At 42.5% G+C, this 20533-nt stretch overlaps 1 protein-coding gene across 1 annotated transcript in view; it reads left to right on the top strand.

The window, feature by feature from the left end:
* serinc4 (serine incorporator 4) overlaps nucleotides 1-19887 on the top strand; it is a 42239-nt gene extending 22352 nt beyond the window's left edge. The window contains exons 4-12 of the mRNA XM_083759717.1: nucleotides 3286-3479; nucleotides 6406-6485; nucleotides 9066-9159; nucleotides 10571-10782; nucleotides 11479-11574; nucleotides 13189-13315; nucleotides 14309-14421; nucleotides 17510-17660; nucleotides 19528-19887. Coding sequence (XP_083615843.1) covers nucleotides 3286-3479; nucleotides 6406-6485; nucleotides 9066-9159; nucleotides 10571-10782; nucleotides 11479-11574; nucleotides 13189-13315; nucleotides 14309-14421; nucleotides 17510-17660; nucleotides 19528-19741 — 1281 coding nt within the window. The 3' untranslated portion in view covers nucleotides 19742-19887. The remainder of the gene's footprint in view (nucleotides 1-3285; nucleotides 3480-6405; nucleotides 6486-9065; nucleotides 9160-10570; nucleotides 10783-11478; nucleotides 11575-13188; nucleotides 13316-14308; nucleotides 14422-17509; nucleotides 17661-19527) is intronic.
* Nucleotides 19888-20533: the final 646 nt, after the last annotated feature.

Here is a 20533-nt window from a genome sequence, read left to right as displayed (position 1 = left end):
CCAGCGTACTTGCGTTCAATAATAATTAGCATGTATTATTATTAACGAAAAACATAAATACTAGCCTACTATTTTATTGGTCTAGTTCAGTTGTTTGAAACAAAATGGTTGCTGCTTCTGATTAGTTACTAACTTTATTAGACCAATTTAAAATAGTATTAGATGTTTTTCGTTAATAATAACTTATGCTAATTATTACTGAACCATTTTAGATGTTTATATTTCACCAACAGGCATGATATGCATTTATAGGCATAATAGGCCAGTGGCCACCGGCCGGCGCAGTACGGCGCAATCACAGCTCAGTCCATTTTAATATCAATTCCATGTTTATATACATCTGCTGGTGGGGGGTGCTGCTATATGTTGATTGCCCATTTGTATAACACATTATATAATATAGGTGCTTGTATGGTGCGTGTATATATAATAGGCCTACATTTAAATGACCACATTTAACACACACACACTATGCACTATATCGCTCTGATAAACCTGCACATTAAGGAACAAGAAGTCAATAACACACAGATGTCACACTAAAAAGTAGCCTACTTAAATATAATTTTATACAGTAGCTGCTGCACGTGCACTGTCAATCAGCGCAACGCGTTGTGAGCTTGCAGATCGGCTATCGCGGACTCACGCTGCATTATAAAACCCAGACGGACAATAATAAGAACACTTACGTTATGTTACGTTTCTGCAATGTACAAATCCAACTTTGTTTAGTGTGGTAATAAATAATAATGCTCCCGCAGTATTTAATGTTTTTAGAGCCGTACCCTATAGGCTACTTATACTTAGTACTCGGTGTGTGTGTGTGTGTGTGTGTGTGTGTGTGTGTATGTGCACACATGTGTCACACATGATGTGTGCTACAGTATATATGTTATAGCTCTAGAGACGCAGAGACAGAGACATATTTATTTAAAATCATCCTGGCAGGCCTATAGACAACGGCGTCAACTCCGCGGGTGCGCAAGAGCCGAAGCACCCGCTGGCAAAATAATAAGCCAATAATAATAAGTTGCGGGGCGGGTGCCTTAAAATATATAGGCTACTCTAAGGTGGGCACCCACTGTCGTTATAGGAACCTTCTGCCCTTGCCTATAGAACTGCCCCCCCCCCTATCTGTCTATCTGCATGCGCTACGACGCACAGAACGCAATGCGAGAACTCACTCTTTTACTTTACTTTAATAAAGTAGCCTATACTTGTAGTCTATATTATCCGCCTAAGGTGAGTCATTGAGACACAGACAGACAGACAGACAGACAGACAGACAGACAGACAGACCCCCCCCCCCCCCCCCCCCCAGAAGGACGATCGTAATCACATTGCCTTGCGCTGTGCGTAAAATAGTATTCTTTTCAGTATGAGGCTATATACGCAGCATCTACACAAAGTGCAAAGGGACCCCCCCCCCCCCAAGGGTCCACATGGGGTGTGAATAAAATACGTCGCGAACGGCGACGCATTCATAAATAGCCCCGACGAAATAAAGCGCTGGGGCGAATTATTAAACCGTCGGGACGAATTAATATTTAAGCCACGACCTACTCAATAATAAGCCAACAACGGAAAATAATAGGTCGGGACTTACGTCTCCGCCCCGAAAGTATTTCGCCCCACCTGGGAGAGGAGAGCTGATAGTTAGACACCTTTATGAACACATTTGTGAAGAAAGCTACTAGTGGTAAGCATTTATTTTGATGATTTGCCATACATTTTGCTAAAGTTCCTAAAATGACCTGCTCTGTGCTGCTCTCTCTCTTCAGTCTTGGCTCCTCAGAGCACACAGAGAGAAACGCATGCACGCACACACGCACGCACGCATGCACACACACACACACACACACACACACACACACACACACACACACACACACACACACACACACACACACACACACACACACACACACACACACACAGTCACACACGCACACACACACGCAGTCACGCACACACGTATGCACACACATTCACACACAAAATACTACTGTTGGTCTATAATGCTTTGAATGGTTTTAGTGCCAAACTACATTACTGACCTTGTGTTGACACCATGGACCATCTAGACCTCTCAGGTCATCTGGGATCTGGCTTTCTGTCCCTAAAACCCAAAACGTGTGGAAGCAGCATTTAGATTTTATTCTTCAGATATCCGGAACAAACTCCCAGAAAACTGCAGGTCTGCTGCCGCTCTTATTTCTTTTAAAACACAACTGAAGACCTTTTTTGTTTGCTGCTGCCTTTGACCGAGTTACTTTTCTTTTGTCTGTTTCTTTCTCTTCTGCACTGTAATTGTATCTGTTATTTATTTTACTTATTTTGTTTTATACATCCTAAAATAATTGAGTGGTGCAACCACTCCCTTACGGAGCTATGTGTGTGGGTGGGTGGCTGGGTGTGTGGGTGGGTGGCTGGGTGGGTGCGTCTGAGCACGAAAACAGGTTGTTTTTCACCACCTGTGCGCAACCTAACACACACACACAAACACACGCACATATTAACTGTATTATGGTGATTTCAGGTGTGCCAGTACAGTGACAGTACAGTACAGTACAGTACAGTACAGTACAGTAGAGGGACCCCCACATGGTAACTCTGTCATTTCGAGAGCTGATAGTTAGACACCTTTATGAACACATTTGTGAAGAAAGCTACTAGCTAGTGGTAAGCATTTATTTTGATGATTTGCCATACATTTCGCTAAAGTTCCTAAAAAGACCTGCTCTGTGCTGCTCTCTCTCTTCCGTCTTGGCTCCTCAGAGCACACAGAGAGAAACGCATGCACGCACAGCGGGGCGGCTCGCAGGAATCGGGCTGGCACCCTGGGTGCGTTCCTGTGGGTCTGGAACTCCCCCCGGGGACCCCCACACAGGGTTGCACCACTCACTTCACACGGGTGTGATTTTTTTCCTTTGCTTGATGTTCTGTGAAAAGAACATTACCTTGAACCTGTGTTGATTGACTGTGTCAGCAAATCAACGTTTTTCTCATATTTTTCTCATATTTTAGTCATCTGAAAGGTTTTACTTCTACAGTTTATTAGGTCGACAATTGTTTTTTTTTGGCGGGCATTAATCCCTGAGTTTACACTTGGTTGCCGATCTACAAGCTCATACCGTGCGTTGCAGCACGGTATGAGCGAGCATTTAGTTTTAGAGCGTAGTTTTTATTTAGTGTTTGTTTAGTTTTCGTCAGTGAAGAAAGGTAGTCAACGGAATCAAGACTGATATTCTGATCCAAATCAAAGTGTGTGTGTGCATGTTACAGGTGCCTTTCTTCAACATGGTGTGTGACCAGACCCATGACGATGGAGGAGGAGGAGGAGGACACTGTGAGATGTTGGTGGGATACTCGGCCGTCTACAGAGTCTGCTTTGGAACTTCCTGCTTCTACTTGATGATGGCAGTGTTCCTCATAGACGTGAAGTCCAGCCAGGACTTCAGAGCTCTCATACACAACGGGTCAGTCACTGTAGTACCAGAATATCGTCACCTTCTTAAACTGATTGTCTGTCTGTCTGTCTGTCTGTCTGTCTGTCTGTCTGTCTGTCTGTCTGTCTGTCTGTCTGTCTGTCTGTCTGTCTGTCTGTCTGTCTGTCTGTCTGTCTGTCTGTCTGTCTGTCTGTCTGTCTGTCTGTCTGTCTGTCTGTCTGTCTGTCTGTCTGTCTGTCTGTCTGTCTGTCTGTCTGTCTGTCTGTCTGTCTGTCTGTCTGTCTGTCTGTCTGTCTGTCTGTCTGTCTGTCTGTCCGTCCGTCCGTCCGTCCGTCCGTCCGTCCGTCCGTGTGTGTGTGTGTGTGTGTGTGTGTGTGTGTGTGTGTGTGTGTGTGTGTGTGTGTGTGTGTGTGTGTGTGTGTGTGTGTGTGTGTGTGTGTGTGTGTGTGTGTGTGTGTGTGTGTGTGTGTGTGATTGGCCGGAATGACATTTGCGAGGATTTGATTGGCTGAGCACGGAATGTGATGAAGGATGATCACTTGACACGAGTGGGATTTTTTAAAAACCAACACTCAGACATAAAGGGTGTTCAATAGCATTGATTTATGAAGAAAGAAAGAAAGAAAGAAAGAAACATACTAAAACATATAGGCCTAGTATTTGTTTAAACCCCAAAAATAATAGCAATCATGCCAGTGAACAGGGACATGCACACATAGACATCAAAGGGAGCTTCAGCCCCTGCCCTTTAACCCGTCTGTAAAACAACTGCCCTTTCCAGACCAAAATAGCTGATCTACAAGATCTCAACGCGTCGCAGCACGACATGTTGTGAGCTTGTAGATCTGCTATTTTTGTCCAAAAGTGCCCTCTTACGGGATTTCAGCCCCTGCCCCTCTAACACTCTCTGCACATCCCTGCCAGTGAATATCTTCTAATTCCTGAATGAAGGGGCTTCCCTCTGATCACGTGACCTGACCTGACCTCACTGGGTGTCTATTTTAAGCTCCATCCGTGCACACTGAGTGTCACACTTTCCACTGGCCGTTGATTATAGCCGCCATGCCTGCATGCAAGGGATTATAGGCCCTCTCTATACTGCTCCTCGCTAGCATAAATCTGCTCATAAGAGTCTTATCAATGCAGGGTGAATGGACGGTTCAAGGCAGGTTCGTGTAGGTTTAGTGTATTAGCGGTCACGGAGTCAAAGGGACATTACTTAACCTATAAATATATATACTGTATATAATATTTGCCAATACACTGTGACTAAACTGTCCCAATGGTTTACGTATGGTTTACGTATACTGTATGACCCTTTAACTGTAAATGTTTTGATATTATTAGTTGTATAATTGCTTTTCTGTTTTATATATTTTATTGTATTTATTTTATATACAAGCACTTTTACCATTGTTTTCTCATTTAGTGCCAGCATTACAATTACAATTTAGGCATTTGGCAGACGCTCTTAATCCAGAGCGATTTACAGTAAGCAAGAACAAAAACATGGTACAAAAACAATACATCAAATACATAAAAATAGTTGTCATGAATCATATAGGCTACAGTACGTACTATACCGTGGAATATCTATCTAATGACACTATAATTGTATACACTATAGAATGTAATGTCAAGTGCTATTACAAGTGCTTATACATAAATTAAGCCTATGCCTATGTATTGTTTCAGTCTTTCCCCTGCATGCTGCCAGATGAAGCGGCAACTTTTATTCTGAAGACCCCAGAATGATTCACCCCAAAATGATCAGGAAGCAAAATTGGCTAACGCTAATTTAGCAACCGCCGACCGACCGTCTTTTTAAATGTCATCCGAGGCATTCATATTATATTACATCCCGGTTTTGATCAAACACCAGAATCTGAGAAAGGATTCTGAGTAAAAACGTTTTAAGATCACAGTCATTTGAATTATATGAAAAACAGTTGAAATCTATCTCCTTCCAGGATCTTTGATCAAAATGCACGAAAACTTCTACAAAATTGCTGTTTTGTGAAAATTCTTGCAGCTTCATATGCTTATGAAACTTTACAGTATGGTAGAGGGTCATGCCAAATAGCACTGAAACCAGCCTTACTCTAATTGGCCAAAAGGGGGCGCTATAGCAATTTTCAGAAAATGTAACCTTTGAACAGGCAACTCATGCCTCGTTTGGCCAAAAGTCATGGCACGTGTTTCCACATGTTCCTTGACTCATGGGGAACACATCTGTACCAGTAAGCTCCGCCAGTAACCAGTAAGCTCCGCCCTCAGATATTCTGCCATTTTGAGCAGTTTGAAAAACACTTATACTATTATCTGAAATCCCAGTTGAAAAGAAGTTTGTATGTGAAAACATGAACAGTCTTCAATAACCCTGCCCCCCCACAATTAAAACCAACCCTGTCACAATTACATGGTCTTCTTTATGTCAAGTTCAGTCTTCCATGTTTCTATGGCGTATTGTGCATATTGTTCTTATTGCTTATTGCCCCCGCCTTATCACTGCTTGCAGCTATATTTATTATTAATATTAATATTATTAAAGGTATATTCAGTGATTTCACTTAATTCAAATATCACTTATTTTTTTGTTTTGTTGTGATAATCCTACCTACTATAGAGTGTGCTGGCCATATAAGGAGTTCCTCCCTGTCCCCAGTTAACCCCTGGGGGTCAAAAAACCTTAGGTTTCGTTTTTGACTCTCTATCCTGATTGGACGAAAGGCTGGGTCCCACAGCCAAAAACGAAACCTAAGGTTTTTTGAGTGAAATCACTGAATATACCTTTAATATTATTATCAACGTAGTAGCTAACATCCTTCTCTGTGTTGACATAGCTTCTGGTTTATTATTATTATTATTATTATTATTATTATTATTATTATTATTATTATTATTATTATTATTATTATATTATTATGATCATTGTTATCTCTGTGTTAACATACAGGTTCTGGTTTGTGAAGTTCGTCATTCTGGTCGGGATGTGCACGGCGGCCTTCTTCATTCCTACCGAGTCCTTTCTACATGGTAAGCAACCACACTTCTTCATTCCTACCGAGTCCTTTCTACATGGTAAGCAACCACACTTCTTCATTCCTACCGAGTCCTTTCTACATGGTAAGCAACCACACTTCTTCATTCCTACCGAGTCCTTTCTACATGGTAAGCAACCACACTTCTTCATTCCTACCGAGTCCTTTCTACATGGTAAGCAACCACACTTCTTCATTCCTACCGAGTCCTTTCTACATGGTAAGCAACCACACTTCTTCATTCCTACGAGTCCTTTCTACATGGTAAGCAACCACAACGCTTCCCACGTCAGTAGTCTGATTCAGTCATCTTTTTTTGTCTGTGAATTTTGTGGAGGTCCGCTCTTTCTCAAGTCTGCTCGGATGCAGACTTATATGGGACCAAATTAAGCTTGCATTAGAATGCAAGCTTGAATGCCATTCTATATAAGCCTACTAATGTGGGACATTTGTAAAATTCCTTTATACATCAGCTTAGTGCATCGATCGGGCCCCTAGACTGTAGAGCAGGGATTGTAAAAGTGGGGACTGCATGTAATGAGGACAGGGCATTAGTCCGACATGCGTTGGGTGCCGTAATCGACGCAAGTCCAGAGGTGTCTCAGAATACTTTGATCATATTTGGAACGTATCACTTCAGTTTAACCACCTAGACCCTCTATGCTTATAGTAAAAAAGAAACAGGCTATGAGAAAAACACATTCAAAGAGCCTATCAATGACCTGCAGCTACTCAGTCAGGCGTACAGTATGTGTAAACGAAATGTTGGCTGAATGACAGCTCTGTGGGATTACAGTCACATACTGAGGAGGTGTTTGTTCAGCCTCTTCTTAAGGCGTGAACACTGCTAGATGTAATGTCTCCAACAACCGCAGGGGGAAGGCTGTTCCATGTCCTTATAGCAGAGTGGAGTGAACACTGCTAGATGTAATGTCTCTAACAACCTGAGGTGTGAGCTTGGGGTAGTAGTGTGGGCAACAGGTACGGTCGACCAAATTCCATCTCACACCTTTTTTCTGCCGACCTCACGCCGACAGCTCGGTGCGGTGGTTCTTGTATTCTTGTATATTGTTTTACTGAGAATAAGGTTAGAAATAAGTTTAGGGTTAGGCATAGTTTTACTGGGGTTAAGTTTAGGTATATAATATAGGGTTAGGTTTAGGCATAGTTTTACTGGGGTTAAGTTTAGGTATAGGGTTAGGTTTAGGCATAGTTTTACTGGGGTTAAGTTTAGGTATAGGGTTAGGTTTAGGCATAGTTTTACTGGGGTTAAGTTTAGGTATAGGGTTAGGTTTAGGCATAGTTTTACTGGGGTTAAGTTTAGGTATAGGGTTAGGTTTAGGCATAGTTTTACTGGGGTTAAGTTTAGGTATAGGGTTAGGTTTAGGCATAGTTTTACTGGGGTTAAGTTTAGGTATAGGGTTAGGTTTAGGCATAGTTTTACTGGGGTTAAGTTTAGGTATAGGGTTAGGTTTAGGCATAGTTTTACTGGGGTTAAGTTAAGGAATAGGGTTAGGTTTAGGCATAGTTTTACTGAGGTTAAGGTTAGGAATAAGGTTAGGTTTAACCGTTTAAGCATAATTTACTTAGATTACTTTAGGAATACCAGGCCACGCTGTTCCGCCGGCTGTACGCCCGCGGCGAGTTGGTAAAGGGGCGAGTTGTTTTGTATTCGTAGTGTGAGCTTTGAGGTCCTTTGAGGTCCACTGGACAGCCGGGAGTGTGCATCTTGTAGAGAACAGTTGTTGCAACTGTTCGGTGATGACTCAGCTTGCTGATGGCCTTCTTTTGGATGAGATCTAACTAACCTGAGAGTGGTCAGAGAGGCATTTATCCAGGCTAGGCAGGAGTACTCCATGATGCTCCTGACCTGGTTTTTGTAGAGCTTGTAGATCTGCTATTTTTGGTGTACGTTCCCACCGTGATAGGGATGCTGGGGTTCAAGTGGTTAAACGCCAAGTATAACGTCCTTTTTCAGTCTGTTCTAATTGAAACTGCATGGTCTCTCTAGTTTTCTCGTGACCTACTGTAGATTATTGAGAAAGATTTGCTTATTTTGCATACCATAATATGACATAACATTGTAATTCAGGAGGTGCGATGGATGAAAAGGTTATTATTGATTTGAACTCTTACAATTACTTAGTATAGCTTAATGACTTAGTATAGCTTAATGACTAGTAACAACATTTTATTGTATTTAAGTTCACAGAAGTATAACCAAATGCATTTGAAATTAAATACAAATGTTACTTAGGATTCCAATTAAAAAAAGAAGCCAAAGCATTCAGAATTCCTATTCAAGTAGGCCTATAGCAAACATCTACAAGCTCAAAATGCACGCAGTTACGAATTATTTTTAAAATACAGAGATAAGATGTTTCTACTATGGAGTGAGTGTAGAAACATAATGGCCCTCAGCATCATCAAAGTTGCCCATCCCTGGTTGGGTTCAACTTGTTGGTGTCTATCTCCCTCTCTCTCTCTCAGCATGGCATTAATCTCTCTCTCTCTCTCTCTCTCTCTCTCTCTCTCTCTCTCTCTCTCTCTCTCTCTCTCTCTCTCTCTTTCTCAGCGTGGCATTATGTGGGAGTGGTCGGAGGGTTTTCCTTCATTCTCATCCAGCTCATCCTCATCACAGCTTTCGCACACACCTGGAACAAGAACTGGTGAGTGACGAGGGCTTAGGGGACAGAGTGAGTGAGTGGTGTTGCGGACAGTAACAACATATTTTGAGATGGGGGTCGGACATTTGTAGAATCTGTCTTCAGGTCTCAATGGATTTAATAAACATCCGATTGGGCGCAGTCACACATACGCGTCTCTTACTGGTTTTTAAACAGCTGGTGGAGGTAAATGATGCCTGTGCGCGGCTTCAACTATATAACTCTGTATATATACGGACCCCACTGCTAGAGGACGTTATATCCCAGGTCCGTATATACGAACCCCGCCGCTAGGGGGCGTCATATCCCAGGTCTGTATATATACGGACCCCAATGTATACTCCATCTATATAATGGGTGAGTCCCACGTCAGCTTTTAACATTGGTCCGGTTGCTATGGCAACGCCCCACCTCTCCAGCTATGGGATTGAAAATATAATCACCGTGTAAAGCAGTTGAAAGGAGGATTTTCAAACGTCCATAAGTCGGAATCCAGGAGAGCTGTCCTTGGTGGATCTTCTGCCATCCAAATTTCAGATTTAATTTGTGCCTTTGTACCGCAACGCTCCCACCATGTAAAAGCTTCTGACGAAAGGTAAACAGTGTGTGCTTGTTCCAATGTTTTGACCAGAAATGCCATCTGGGACAAGGATTTGGAGATAACAGTGATTGAAAGAAACAGATAGATTAGCCGCGCGTGAATCTATTCTACGTCCGAGCATAGACATGGTAACGCCGCGCCTGCCTCTGATTGGCCTACCGACACTGCCCGTCTTGACTGTCCTAATGTTCTAAATAAATTTACACATACAAATTAATGACACAATAATCAACACAAACACTTTATTTAGAACACACCCAAATCAAATTATATCACGGCGTACGTGTTCAATCAATTATTCCATCAAAGCAAACAGCATAAACAATATTAGTTTGCCTCTTATACAAAAATAAAACAAGTTACAAGGCTGCATTCTGGAATTTCCCACCACGGAGTAACCTCGCGGGAGACTATATCCAGCATAGCTATATCCACCTTGGAGGAAAGTCTGGTAAGGCCGGCAGTGTCGGTAGGCCAATCAGAGGCAGGTGGGGCGTTACCATGTCTATGCTCGGACGTAGAATAGATTCACGCATTGGCCGCGGGTGCATGAGAAATCCAAGATGGCATGCTCCAGTCATGTTGTTGACAGCTAGCAATCCAATGCTAATGTGAGTACTATCTCGATTCTCGACTCGATCGATCAAAAGCTCTATGAAAGATCAATTCATGTGATTCTACGGGATTGGCGGCCAGATTAATCCAAATCACGTATATTTACGGTAATGGCGGGGAAACGGCTGTACCTGCGCCCATTCACTGCATCATCATCATCATCATTATCATCATCATCATCTCTCACTGTGTTGCCAGGTTGACGGGCGCTGCGGAGAACAAGCGCTGGTACGTGGCGGTGCTGTGCGCCACACTGTTCTTCTACACCGTCGCCTCCATGTCCTTCACCTTCATGTACAAGTACTACACGCACCCCGTCGCATGCCATTTCAACAGGTTCCTGCTCTGGACCAACCTGACTCTCTGCTGCCTCGTGTCCTTCATAGCCGTCACGCCGTGCGTGCAGCAGAGTGAGTTTGTATACTTTGGAACCCTAGAACAGCAGTGGTTTTCGACCCTTTTCATTTCAAGGTCCATTATTTATTCACCATTTGATGACATTTATCCTCTCAGACCCAAAACGTCCATGCTGTGTTGATGCTGGTATAGGCGAGATAACAGGCACATTGTTGATCAAAATAACAATTATTCTACACATTATCTAATTGTGTAGACCTCTTGCAAATTAAGTAAAGCAAGATGTTTAACAATAATTTAACTCTGGAGAGTGTAAAATGAAACTAAATGAAATTAAAAAATGTGTGTGTGTGTGTGTGTGTGTGTGTGTGTGTGTGTGTGTGTGTGTGTGTGTGTGTGTGTGTGTGTGTGTGTGTGTGTGTGTGTGTGTGTGTGTGTGTGTGTGTGTGTCTGTGTGTGTGTGTGTGCTTGTGCGTGTGTGTGTGTGTTTGTGCGTGCATGCGTGCGCTTGTGCCTGTGTGCGTGCGTGCGTGTGTGCGTGCGTGCGTGCGTGTGTGTTTGCGTGTGTGTGTATGTTTGTGTGTGGAGGGAGTATAATAGCAGTTATTGACTGTTGTTCCTCAACTCTTGTCTCCCTTCTGTCTGTCTGTCTCACTTCTGTCTCCCTTCTGTCTGTCTGTCTCCCTTCTGTCTCCCTTCTGTCTGTCTGTCTCCCTTCTGCCTGCCTGCCTGCCTGCCTGCCTCTACAGAGCAGCCCCGGTCAGGACTCTTGCAGGCTTCAATCATCAGCTGTTATGTCATGTATCTGACGTTCTCTGCTCTGTCCAGCCGCCCGCCCGAGAGAGGTAAAAATACTTTACTCTATTTTCAATTACTGAGGTAACACTTTACTCAACTATAACTGTTTAAATGAGTGAGGTAAGTGCTCACCCATAGGGTCCATTTGTACACTCTTAGGACCAGATTCAGGAAGCAATTTACGCTCATATTTTGAGCGTACGGACATTTACGACCATTCCTACGCTACGTGTGGATTGGAATTCATGATTTTATTTTGGCCGTGACTTTGGTCAGCTCAGAGGGTGACTTACCAGTGAGCAAGGCATGCGTATATGTATTTAGAATGATTTAGTCTTCATGCTGAATCAATTAATAGTCCCCAAACCTCAAATAACATACGGTATGTGCCGAACATTGTGCCGAACATTTGTCAACACACATGCAATACAAGAAAGAGATGTGTCAACTATGTATTGCTTAGCTTATGTTATGCATTATATAGACATGATGCAAATTCAACTGGTTTGTATTTGTATTTATTTTGTAGGCTATCAGTTGCATTAAGAGCTGAATTATTAGGTTGCTCAGCATGTTGACAGACTCAGCCGAAGTTTTACATAATGATTCAAATAGACTATCATGCATTCATGTCGCTGCATGGGCACATATCCACCTCCATTTGTGTTGTTGTATTAATTATTAATTTATAATAATGTAGGCTACAGTACAGTAGCCTACAAGTCTTACCATTTGATGAGGAAACAGCTGATGAAATCTAGATTTTCCAGGTATAGAACAATGATTAATCCAAAAACAGATTAACCATGTACATTAAGGCAAAACTCTGGTCCGTTATGTATGACATTTTATTTTTACCTCTGCAAAGGTGCAGTGCGCAATTCATCAGTAGAAAGGGCTCCTCCTCGCCAAGTTTTAATAGCAATTGGTCGTGATACGTGAAAGAACCTTCAATAACACCAGTTATTAATGTTCCGCAAGCAGTGAAAGATTTGCGTGCCAAAATAAGCTGATCTACAAGTTGCTATGCGGTGCTTCCCAACCTGGTTCTGACCATTTCGTATATATAACTCTATGGTACCAACATGCCCGCTCCGCTGTTAGCTTGAAGATCTGTCCATTTCGGAGCAACCAGAAAAATCATAACATTAGTTTCCAGTTACCATTTATGGAGGTAAAATGGCCGGAGATGTTGCACCACACACAGTGAAACCACTGCAAAACGCTTGGGAAATAGGGAGTCGACTGAGAGGCAAAAATGAGCTACAGCCTCGATACGCACAGATGAAGTCATTACACCCCTTTAGGCAATGACCCGTGAGATTTATCGTATGGATTATACACACTTCATTTACACCTGGTCGTGAATTTCATTGGTGAATCTGGCCCTTAGAGTGGACCTGTAACGGTCCAATTGGGCCACCTTCAAGCAACCCTGATGCGGCCACTCATAGCGAGGGTTCACTGATGTTTCCTCCCCGCTATGAGTCTGGCCGTGCCAGGCTAACCCTGAATGTCCCTCAACCCACTTTGAGGACGACAGCACTAGTAGTGTACATTTAGTGCTATAGAATTTTGCCCAAAATGTCCACCACAAGTGGTCGGTGTGGTGATGACCCAGCTGGTGACCCCGGCCCATGTTTCGTCTTCTTCCTTGCCAGTGGTGTACCAAGGCGTCAACATGACAGTGTGTTTCCCCAACGTGGGTCGGGCTGGCATCCAAAAGGAAGGCAACGCTGTGGCCATCATAGGCGCTTGCATCATGTACTGCTGTGTGCTGTTTGCATGGTGAGTGTTCATATCACATCATGTACTGCTGTGTGCTGTTTGCATGGTGAGTGTTCATATCACATCATGTACTGATGTGTGCTGTTTGCATGGTGAGAGTTCATATCACATCATGTACTGCTGTGTGCTGTTTGCATGGTGAGTGTTCATATCACATCATGTACTGCTGTGTGCTGTTTGCATGGTGAGTGTTCATATCACATCATGTACTGATGTGTGCTGTTTGCATGGTGAGAGTTCATATCACATCATGTACTGCTGTGTGCTGTTTGCATGGTGAGTGTTCATATCACATCATGTACTGATGTGTGCTGTTTGCATGGTGAGAGTTCATATCACATCATGTACTGCTGTGTGCTGTTTGCATGGTGAGTGTTCATATCACATCATGTACTGATGTGTGCTGTTTGCATGGTGAGAGTTCATATCACATCATGTACTGATGTGTGCTGTTTGCATGGTGAGTGTTCATATCACATCATGTACTGATGTGTGCTGTTTGCATGGTGAGTGTTCATATCACATCATGTACTGATGTGTGCTGTTTGCATGGTGAGTGTTCATATCACATCGGGCAAGTGTTTTTATAATTATAGTACATGCCATCGACTTTGATTACATTATCAAAAAATATAGTTTGTTTTCCCTCCAGTAATGAAGCTTGGTATATCTTTTCCCTCCAGTAATGAAGCTTGGTATATCTTTTCCCTCCAGTAATGAAGCTTGGTATGTCTTTTCCCTCCAGTAATGAAGCTTGGTATGTCTTTTCCCTCCAGTAATGAAGCTTGGTATATCTTTTCCCTCCAGCAATGAAGCTTGGTATGTCTTTTCCCTCCAGTAATGAAGCTTGGTATATCTTTTCCCTCCAGTAATGAAGCTTGGTATGTCTTTTCCCTCCAGTAATGAAGCTTGGTATGTCTTTTCCCTCCAGTAATGAAGCTTGGTATGTCTTTTCCCTCCAGTAATGAAGCTTGGTATGTCTTTTCCCTCCAGTAATGAAGCTTCGTACCTGGCGGAGGTGTTCGGACCGTTCTGGATGATCAAAGTGTACCGCTATGAGTTCCAGAAAGCCACATGCTGCTTCTGCTGCCCCGACGAAGAGGAAGGTTTGTACTAAACAAATACCTCTATCACTGTTTATTAGGGGTGTAACGATACATTTTAACAGCGATACGATACGTATCACGATACATGGTTGACAATACGATACATGCACGACATTGGTTCATTATGGGGATACGATACTGTAAGATTCAATGATTTGAAATATGTGGATAGTGCATGTGCATATATGTGCATATATATATATATATATATATATATAGGCCAGTGTTTCTCAACCTATGTACCGCGGCACTTTACTGTGCCTTTGAAATCTCCAGGTGTGCCTCGAGATTTTGACCAAAAGTAACACTAGCCCTCCCCCGAAAGCGATAGATAGGCGTCCTATTGTTGCGTCGTTGTTGTTGTCACCCGTCTAAATAGACATGCGAAAACAACATGACGACGGAACAATAGACTCTTCACTCTTAACGACCATCGGCCATAGAAATGTTAATCGCCTGGCAACTTTACTGTATAAATGGGGCACAGCACAGACATTTCGCTCCCTCCAGAAAGACACCACCAGAACCCGACAGCAGCACACACAGCGCCGCCGAGTCACCTCCACCTGACGACGGCACAGCAACAACAGCAACAACGGCGGCTACTAACGCAACGCCTACAAAGAAAGCCCCTGCCAGACTGTACCGCGATGATTACATGAAGTTTGGATTCACGTTTACTGGGGATAAAACGTACCCGATTCCGCTGTGTATAGTTTGTGGATTCAAGCTTGCAGACAGCGCATGGTTCCGAGTAAACTGAAGCGCCACCTTCATACCAATCATGATGAACTCGCTACGAAGGACAAACACTTTTTCGTGAGCTTGAAAGAAAAAAAGGAGAAAGACACAACGAAGCAGGCAAGTCTCTTGATACTTGAAAGAATATCCAGCCATCACAGCCAGCGCAATGGCAGTGCTGCTCCCCTTTTCCACAACCTACCTGTGAGCTTAGCTTTTCAAGCCTGACTTGAAAATGAAGAGCTCCGTGTCTGTTTGTCCAGCATCCAGCCAGGATAAAAACTCTTTGTTCAGGAAAACAAGCTCAAGGTTCACACTAAGACAGAACTTGTCAAAAATATTTACTTTTCTTTTTATGAATTGTTTTTTACGATTTTCTTTGTACAAAAGTGCTCAAGTTTAAGACCATTGTATTGTGGCAAAAGATTTTTGTTCTTGTTTTTACAACTCCTTTTTTTATTTAGAAGTATTACTTTGCATTGACAAATTGAACATGTGTGTGCTACATTTTGTATGAGTTTTCAAAAATAAATTGGTGAATCTGAGGCACTGTCTCTGTCCTTTTCTTTCTCTTTAAAGTAATTTGACGAGTGCTGTCATGTGTGTTTTTAAAAGTATATTGGGTTCATATATTATATATACAGTATATACACACACCATATATCTAGGTGTGCCCCGAGATTTTTAGGCTATGAAAAGTGTGCCCCGGGACAAAAAAGGTTGAGAGACACTGATATAGGCTATATACGTATAATTTATGACATAAATAACATAGACATTGTATTTGAACACACAGGCAAACAAGTACCTTGACATGAACACAGAGAATACACTCATTTATCGATAGACCAAGTGTAGCTATATGGAATGGAAAAGTAATTAAACTCCTTTTTTTCTTTTTCTTCTTCTTCAAATTGCTAAATATAACACACAAGTAGCATTATTTTCATTGCAAAACGATTCGATACCAAATATTTGCATTAAAAACGATACGATACAAAGTCAATGTTTCTGTTTACATTTCGATATATAATACACCCCTACTGTTTATGCATCTGTTCATTCATCAACAGCTTCATATGGTGATTTATACAGATATACAAATCATAGCGTGAAAAATAATGGAAATTTGCATTTTTTTTAAGCAAACATTTATAACTCAAATCTTCACTTCTGGAGGTCCCTGGGACAAACTATTTTGAGATGGGGGTCGGGAGGCCAAATACATAGCATTGTTTTGAATCCAAAAGGTTAAAACTTTGCGCACCACTGTTATAGCAACATACTATAAGTTCTTTCAGAAAACATGTTGGTATATAGAAGACATTTGTAGAATAGGTCTTAAAGGAGAATTCCATGCTAGAATGCTTTCTTATCTTTCTTACCTTTCTTTGTAGTTGTTACGTCCCCACCAAAGAGGTCCAGGTGTTTTTTTGTGCAAAAACTCCTTATTGGCTATTTTCCCTACCATAAGCCCTCAATGAATTGCATTGCATTGAATGGGAATTGAATGGGGCTATGGGGTGTTATGCTAATTCACTTATTTCCATCGAAAGAAGTAGTAAAGTGTGCCGCTTGGGATATTATTTACATTATGAAGAGAGCATATATACAAAGAAATTATAATTTTGAGCGATGGAAATAAGCAAATTAGCACAACACCCCATAGCCCCATTGTAACAACTACAAAGAAAGGTAAGAAAGCCTTTTAGTATGGAATTCTCCTTTAATGTGTGCTGCTGACAGAAAACAGCCAATCTCCAACTCACAATGCGTCGGGCTGTGATTGAGATTCTGTATGACTCGATGTCAGTGGGCTGTATAGCCTGCCCCCTTATGGGTGAATTATAAAAAAAGAGAGCTTGCACAAGCTTAAGGTGGCTTACAATGATGCTCTCAGGATTCTCCTGAAAAAGCCTATAGGGTGGCAGTGCTAGTCAGCTATTCTGAGACTCTGGTCTAACCACCTTCCAGGCTCTCTGGAGAAACCACATGTTTGGTTTTAAAGGTAGACTTGAGGTTTAATCACCTAATTATGAGACCCATCATGTTTGGTTTTAAAGGTAGACTTGATGGGTCTCATAATGACGTGATTAAGGTGTTGACCAATCCCAGGTTTAGCACCGTTAGATTCCCTTCTCTATGTGGAAACACTGGTACAGTACGTGTGCCTCTCATAGATTATTTTATGGGAGCTTTTTTAGATTTTTATGAACTTTTCTTTTTATTTGTTTTGTATGTTTAATTGTTAATAAATTTTCTTAGTATGTCTTTAATTGACTTCGTAATACAGTTTGATTGAATATGTCATTGATAAATGACCCACAAATGTTTTTCCTTTCTGCAGAGGAAGAGTTTGTGATAGACGAGGAGAACCGAGGCTCTCAGATGGTTCTTCACAACGAGACCTCGAGAGTGGCTTACAGCTACTTCGTCTTCCACTTTGTCTTCTTCCTGGCTTCACTCTACGTCATGATGACCCTCACCAACTGGTTCAGGTCAGTCTCTATGATGTCATGATGACCCTCACCAACTGGTTCAGGTCAGTCTCTATGATGTCATGGTGACATCACCAACTGGTTCAGGTCAGTCTCTATGATGTCATGATGACATCACCAACTGGTTCAGGTCAGTCTCTATGATGTCATGGTGACATCACCAACTGGTTCAGGTCAGTCTCTATGATGTCATGATGGCATCACCAACTGGTTCAGGTCAGTCTATGATGTCATGGTGACATCACCAACTGGTTCAGGTCAGTCTCTATGATGTCATGGTGACATCACCAACTGGTTCAGGTCAGTCTCTATGATGTAATGATGACCCTCACCAACTGGTTCAGGTCAGTCTCTATGATGTCATGGTGACATCACCAACTGGTTCAGATCAGTCTCTATGATGTCATGATGAAACTCACTAGCTGGTTCAGGTCAGTCTCTATGATATCATGATGTCATCACCAACTGGTTCAGGTCAGTCTCTATGATGTCATGTGTGTCTTGTGTTTTTAATTTAAAGACCTAGTGACATGAAAGATACGGGCATTTTATTTTTATGTTAGCCCTCCAGGCTATGGGACGTAGCTCCGTTACATGTGCGACACGTGCACACGGATTGTTTGTTTACAAAATGACATAGAGACGGGAAGCAAAGCTTGTGGCTTATTTCTAACCATAATGTTTTCAGATACATATTTTAGCGTGATGATGGATGTCAATTAAAGGACAACTTTAGTTTTTTTTCAACCAAGGTTCATGTTTTAGGTTGTTATTAGAGAAACTAAAAGGTGAGTGTTAATTTTCTTTCATTTGCTGCTTTCTTTCGTTTTAGGGATTTTAGCAGTTTTGACAGGGGGGCGGGGGCATTCGAGCATGGGGCTAAATATGTATTGTTTTACAACACTTTATGGCGATTTATAATTTTTATTATTTACTATAGTCCTACTAGACCCCAAGAAATTACATCTGGCCACAAAAGATCACTGCAGGATCTATTGAATGTGACAAACTGACATATTGAGCCTATACACACAGTATAAGCCTTCCCCCAGTAGGCTACCTTCACATTCAGTAGATCCTGTGATCTTCTGTGGCCAGATGTAATTTCCTGGTGTTTATTAGGACTATAGTAAACCATAAAAAAGAAATCACCATCAAAGTGTGTAAATAAATGCATATTTAGCCCCATGGTCGAATGCCCCCGCCCCCCTTGTCAAAAACAGCTAAAATCCCTAAAACGAAAGAAAGCAGCAAATGAAAAAAGATTAACACTCATCTTTTACTTTCTCTAATAACAAACTAAAACATGAACCTTGTTTGAAAAAAAAACCCAAAAAAACCAAGTTGTCCTTTAAGTTCATTTTCGTCATAGCATTTTGGATTTGGGGCTCTAAAAAAATGTCCCCGGCCAAATTTGTTTAATAACCCTCCTAGATGACAAATCCATTGAGAAACTGACCTTTGCTCTCCGCGGTCACGGAACTGCCATAAACGACCCAACTATGGTCTATAACTGTGAATGTATTTTTCATTTCACTAGGTCTGTAACCCATTATGGACGGGAACCCCTTTTGGCTTTTTAAGCATTATGTTCTACTTTAGCTATTGAAAAATAGCATAAGCTCAAGCTTGTAGATCTTGATAATGTGGCGCAAATATTTGAATATAAATTATATTCTTTCAGAGCGAACGTTTTTAACTCAAATATTTGCTTCTGGGAGGGTCCGTGGAACAACATATTTTACATAGAAACATAGGTTTTTCAGAAAACTGTTAATATTTAGAATTTTTAGAATCAGCCTCAGTCCTAAATGGGTATCTGTACAAAATGTTAACTCTCATCTCTGTCGTTCCATGTGGTCTTCAGCTACGAGTCAGCGGTGCTGGAGACCACCTTCACCCACGGCAGCTGGTCCACCTTCTGGGTGAAGCTCTCGTCCTGCTGGGCCTGCGTGGTCCTGTACCTGTGGCTGCTGCTCGGACCGCTGTGCCAGTGCCAGGCCGACGCCCGGCCGCGCCGCTCCCGCATCAAACGGCGCCGCGTGGCGTCTGCGCGCCAGGTCACCGTCAGCGTCTGCTGACGTCTAGCCTACCGGGACGGAGAAGGAGGAGGAGCCATCTGGGAACCCGTAGGCAAAAAGAAACGTGGCGTGATGTGACGTCGAGCGGTGCCTTTGGAGTCAAGCGCAGTCGTTGACTCATGAGCACGAGGGTTGTAACGGCCCGACCCTTTCCTTCCCGGAATGCGACCGGTCGATCGGTCGCACTCGGACATAGGGACATATAGACCTATACAGACCTAAACACACACACACACACACACACACACACACACACATACACACACACACACACACACACACACACACACACACACACACAAACAGCTGTTCATTGGAGTTGGTGTGCACCGCTACTATCGCCGCCCGATAGTATGTGGATAACAGGATGTCGGCGCGTTAGGTCCCGCCCTCAGCCCTACTCCTCTTCCGGTAGGGGCGCCTGTGTTTTCATTCCAACTAACAACAATGCACACACGCTCTGAATGCCCCCTGCCGGCATGAGTCAGCGGCGCAGCTCTGAATCTGTTCTTGAGAGATTAGGGAAGAAGTGGCCAAGCTTGGTGGACAGAGCATTGAAGTCTGTGCACCCATCCCTCGTCGCTGTGTTTATGGCAAGCCCCCCAACAGGACCACAAGGGATTTTTGAAGCAAAAATGAACTAGTTGCCAAATGGGGTATTGCAAGCTTATAGTGCATTAAAATAAATCACACTTGTGTGAAGTGTGATTATCGTCATTCCGTGCTCAACCAAAATCATCGCAATGGGATTCACACAGACACACGAAGCTGGGCATAGTAGGGGTTAGTGCC

Source organism: Protomyctophum parallelum, assembly GCF_964188405.1.
Source record: "Protomyctophum parallelum genome assembly, chromosome: 2".
Taxonomy (NCBI): domain Eukaryota; kingdom Metazoa; phylum Chordata; class Actinopteri; order Myctophiformes; family Myctophidae; genus Protomyctophum; species Protomyctophum parallelum.
Note: the sequence above shows the minus strand (reverse complement) of the source record. Positions and strands in the feature narration are given on the sequence as shown.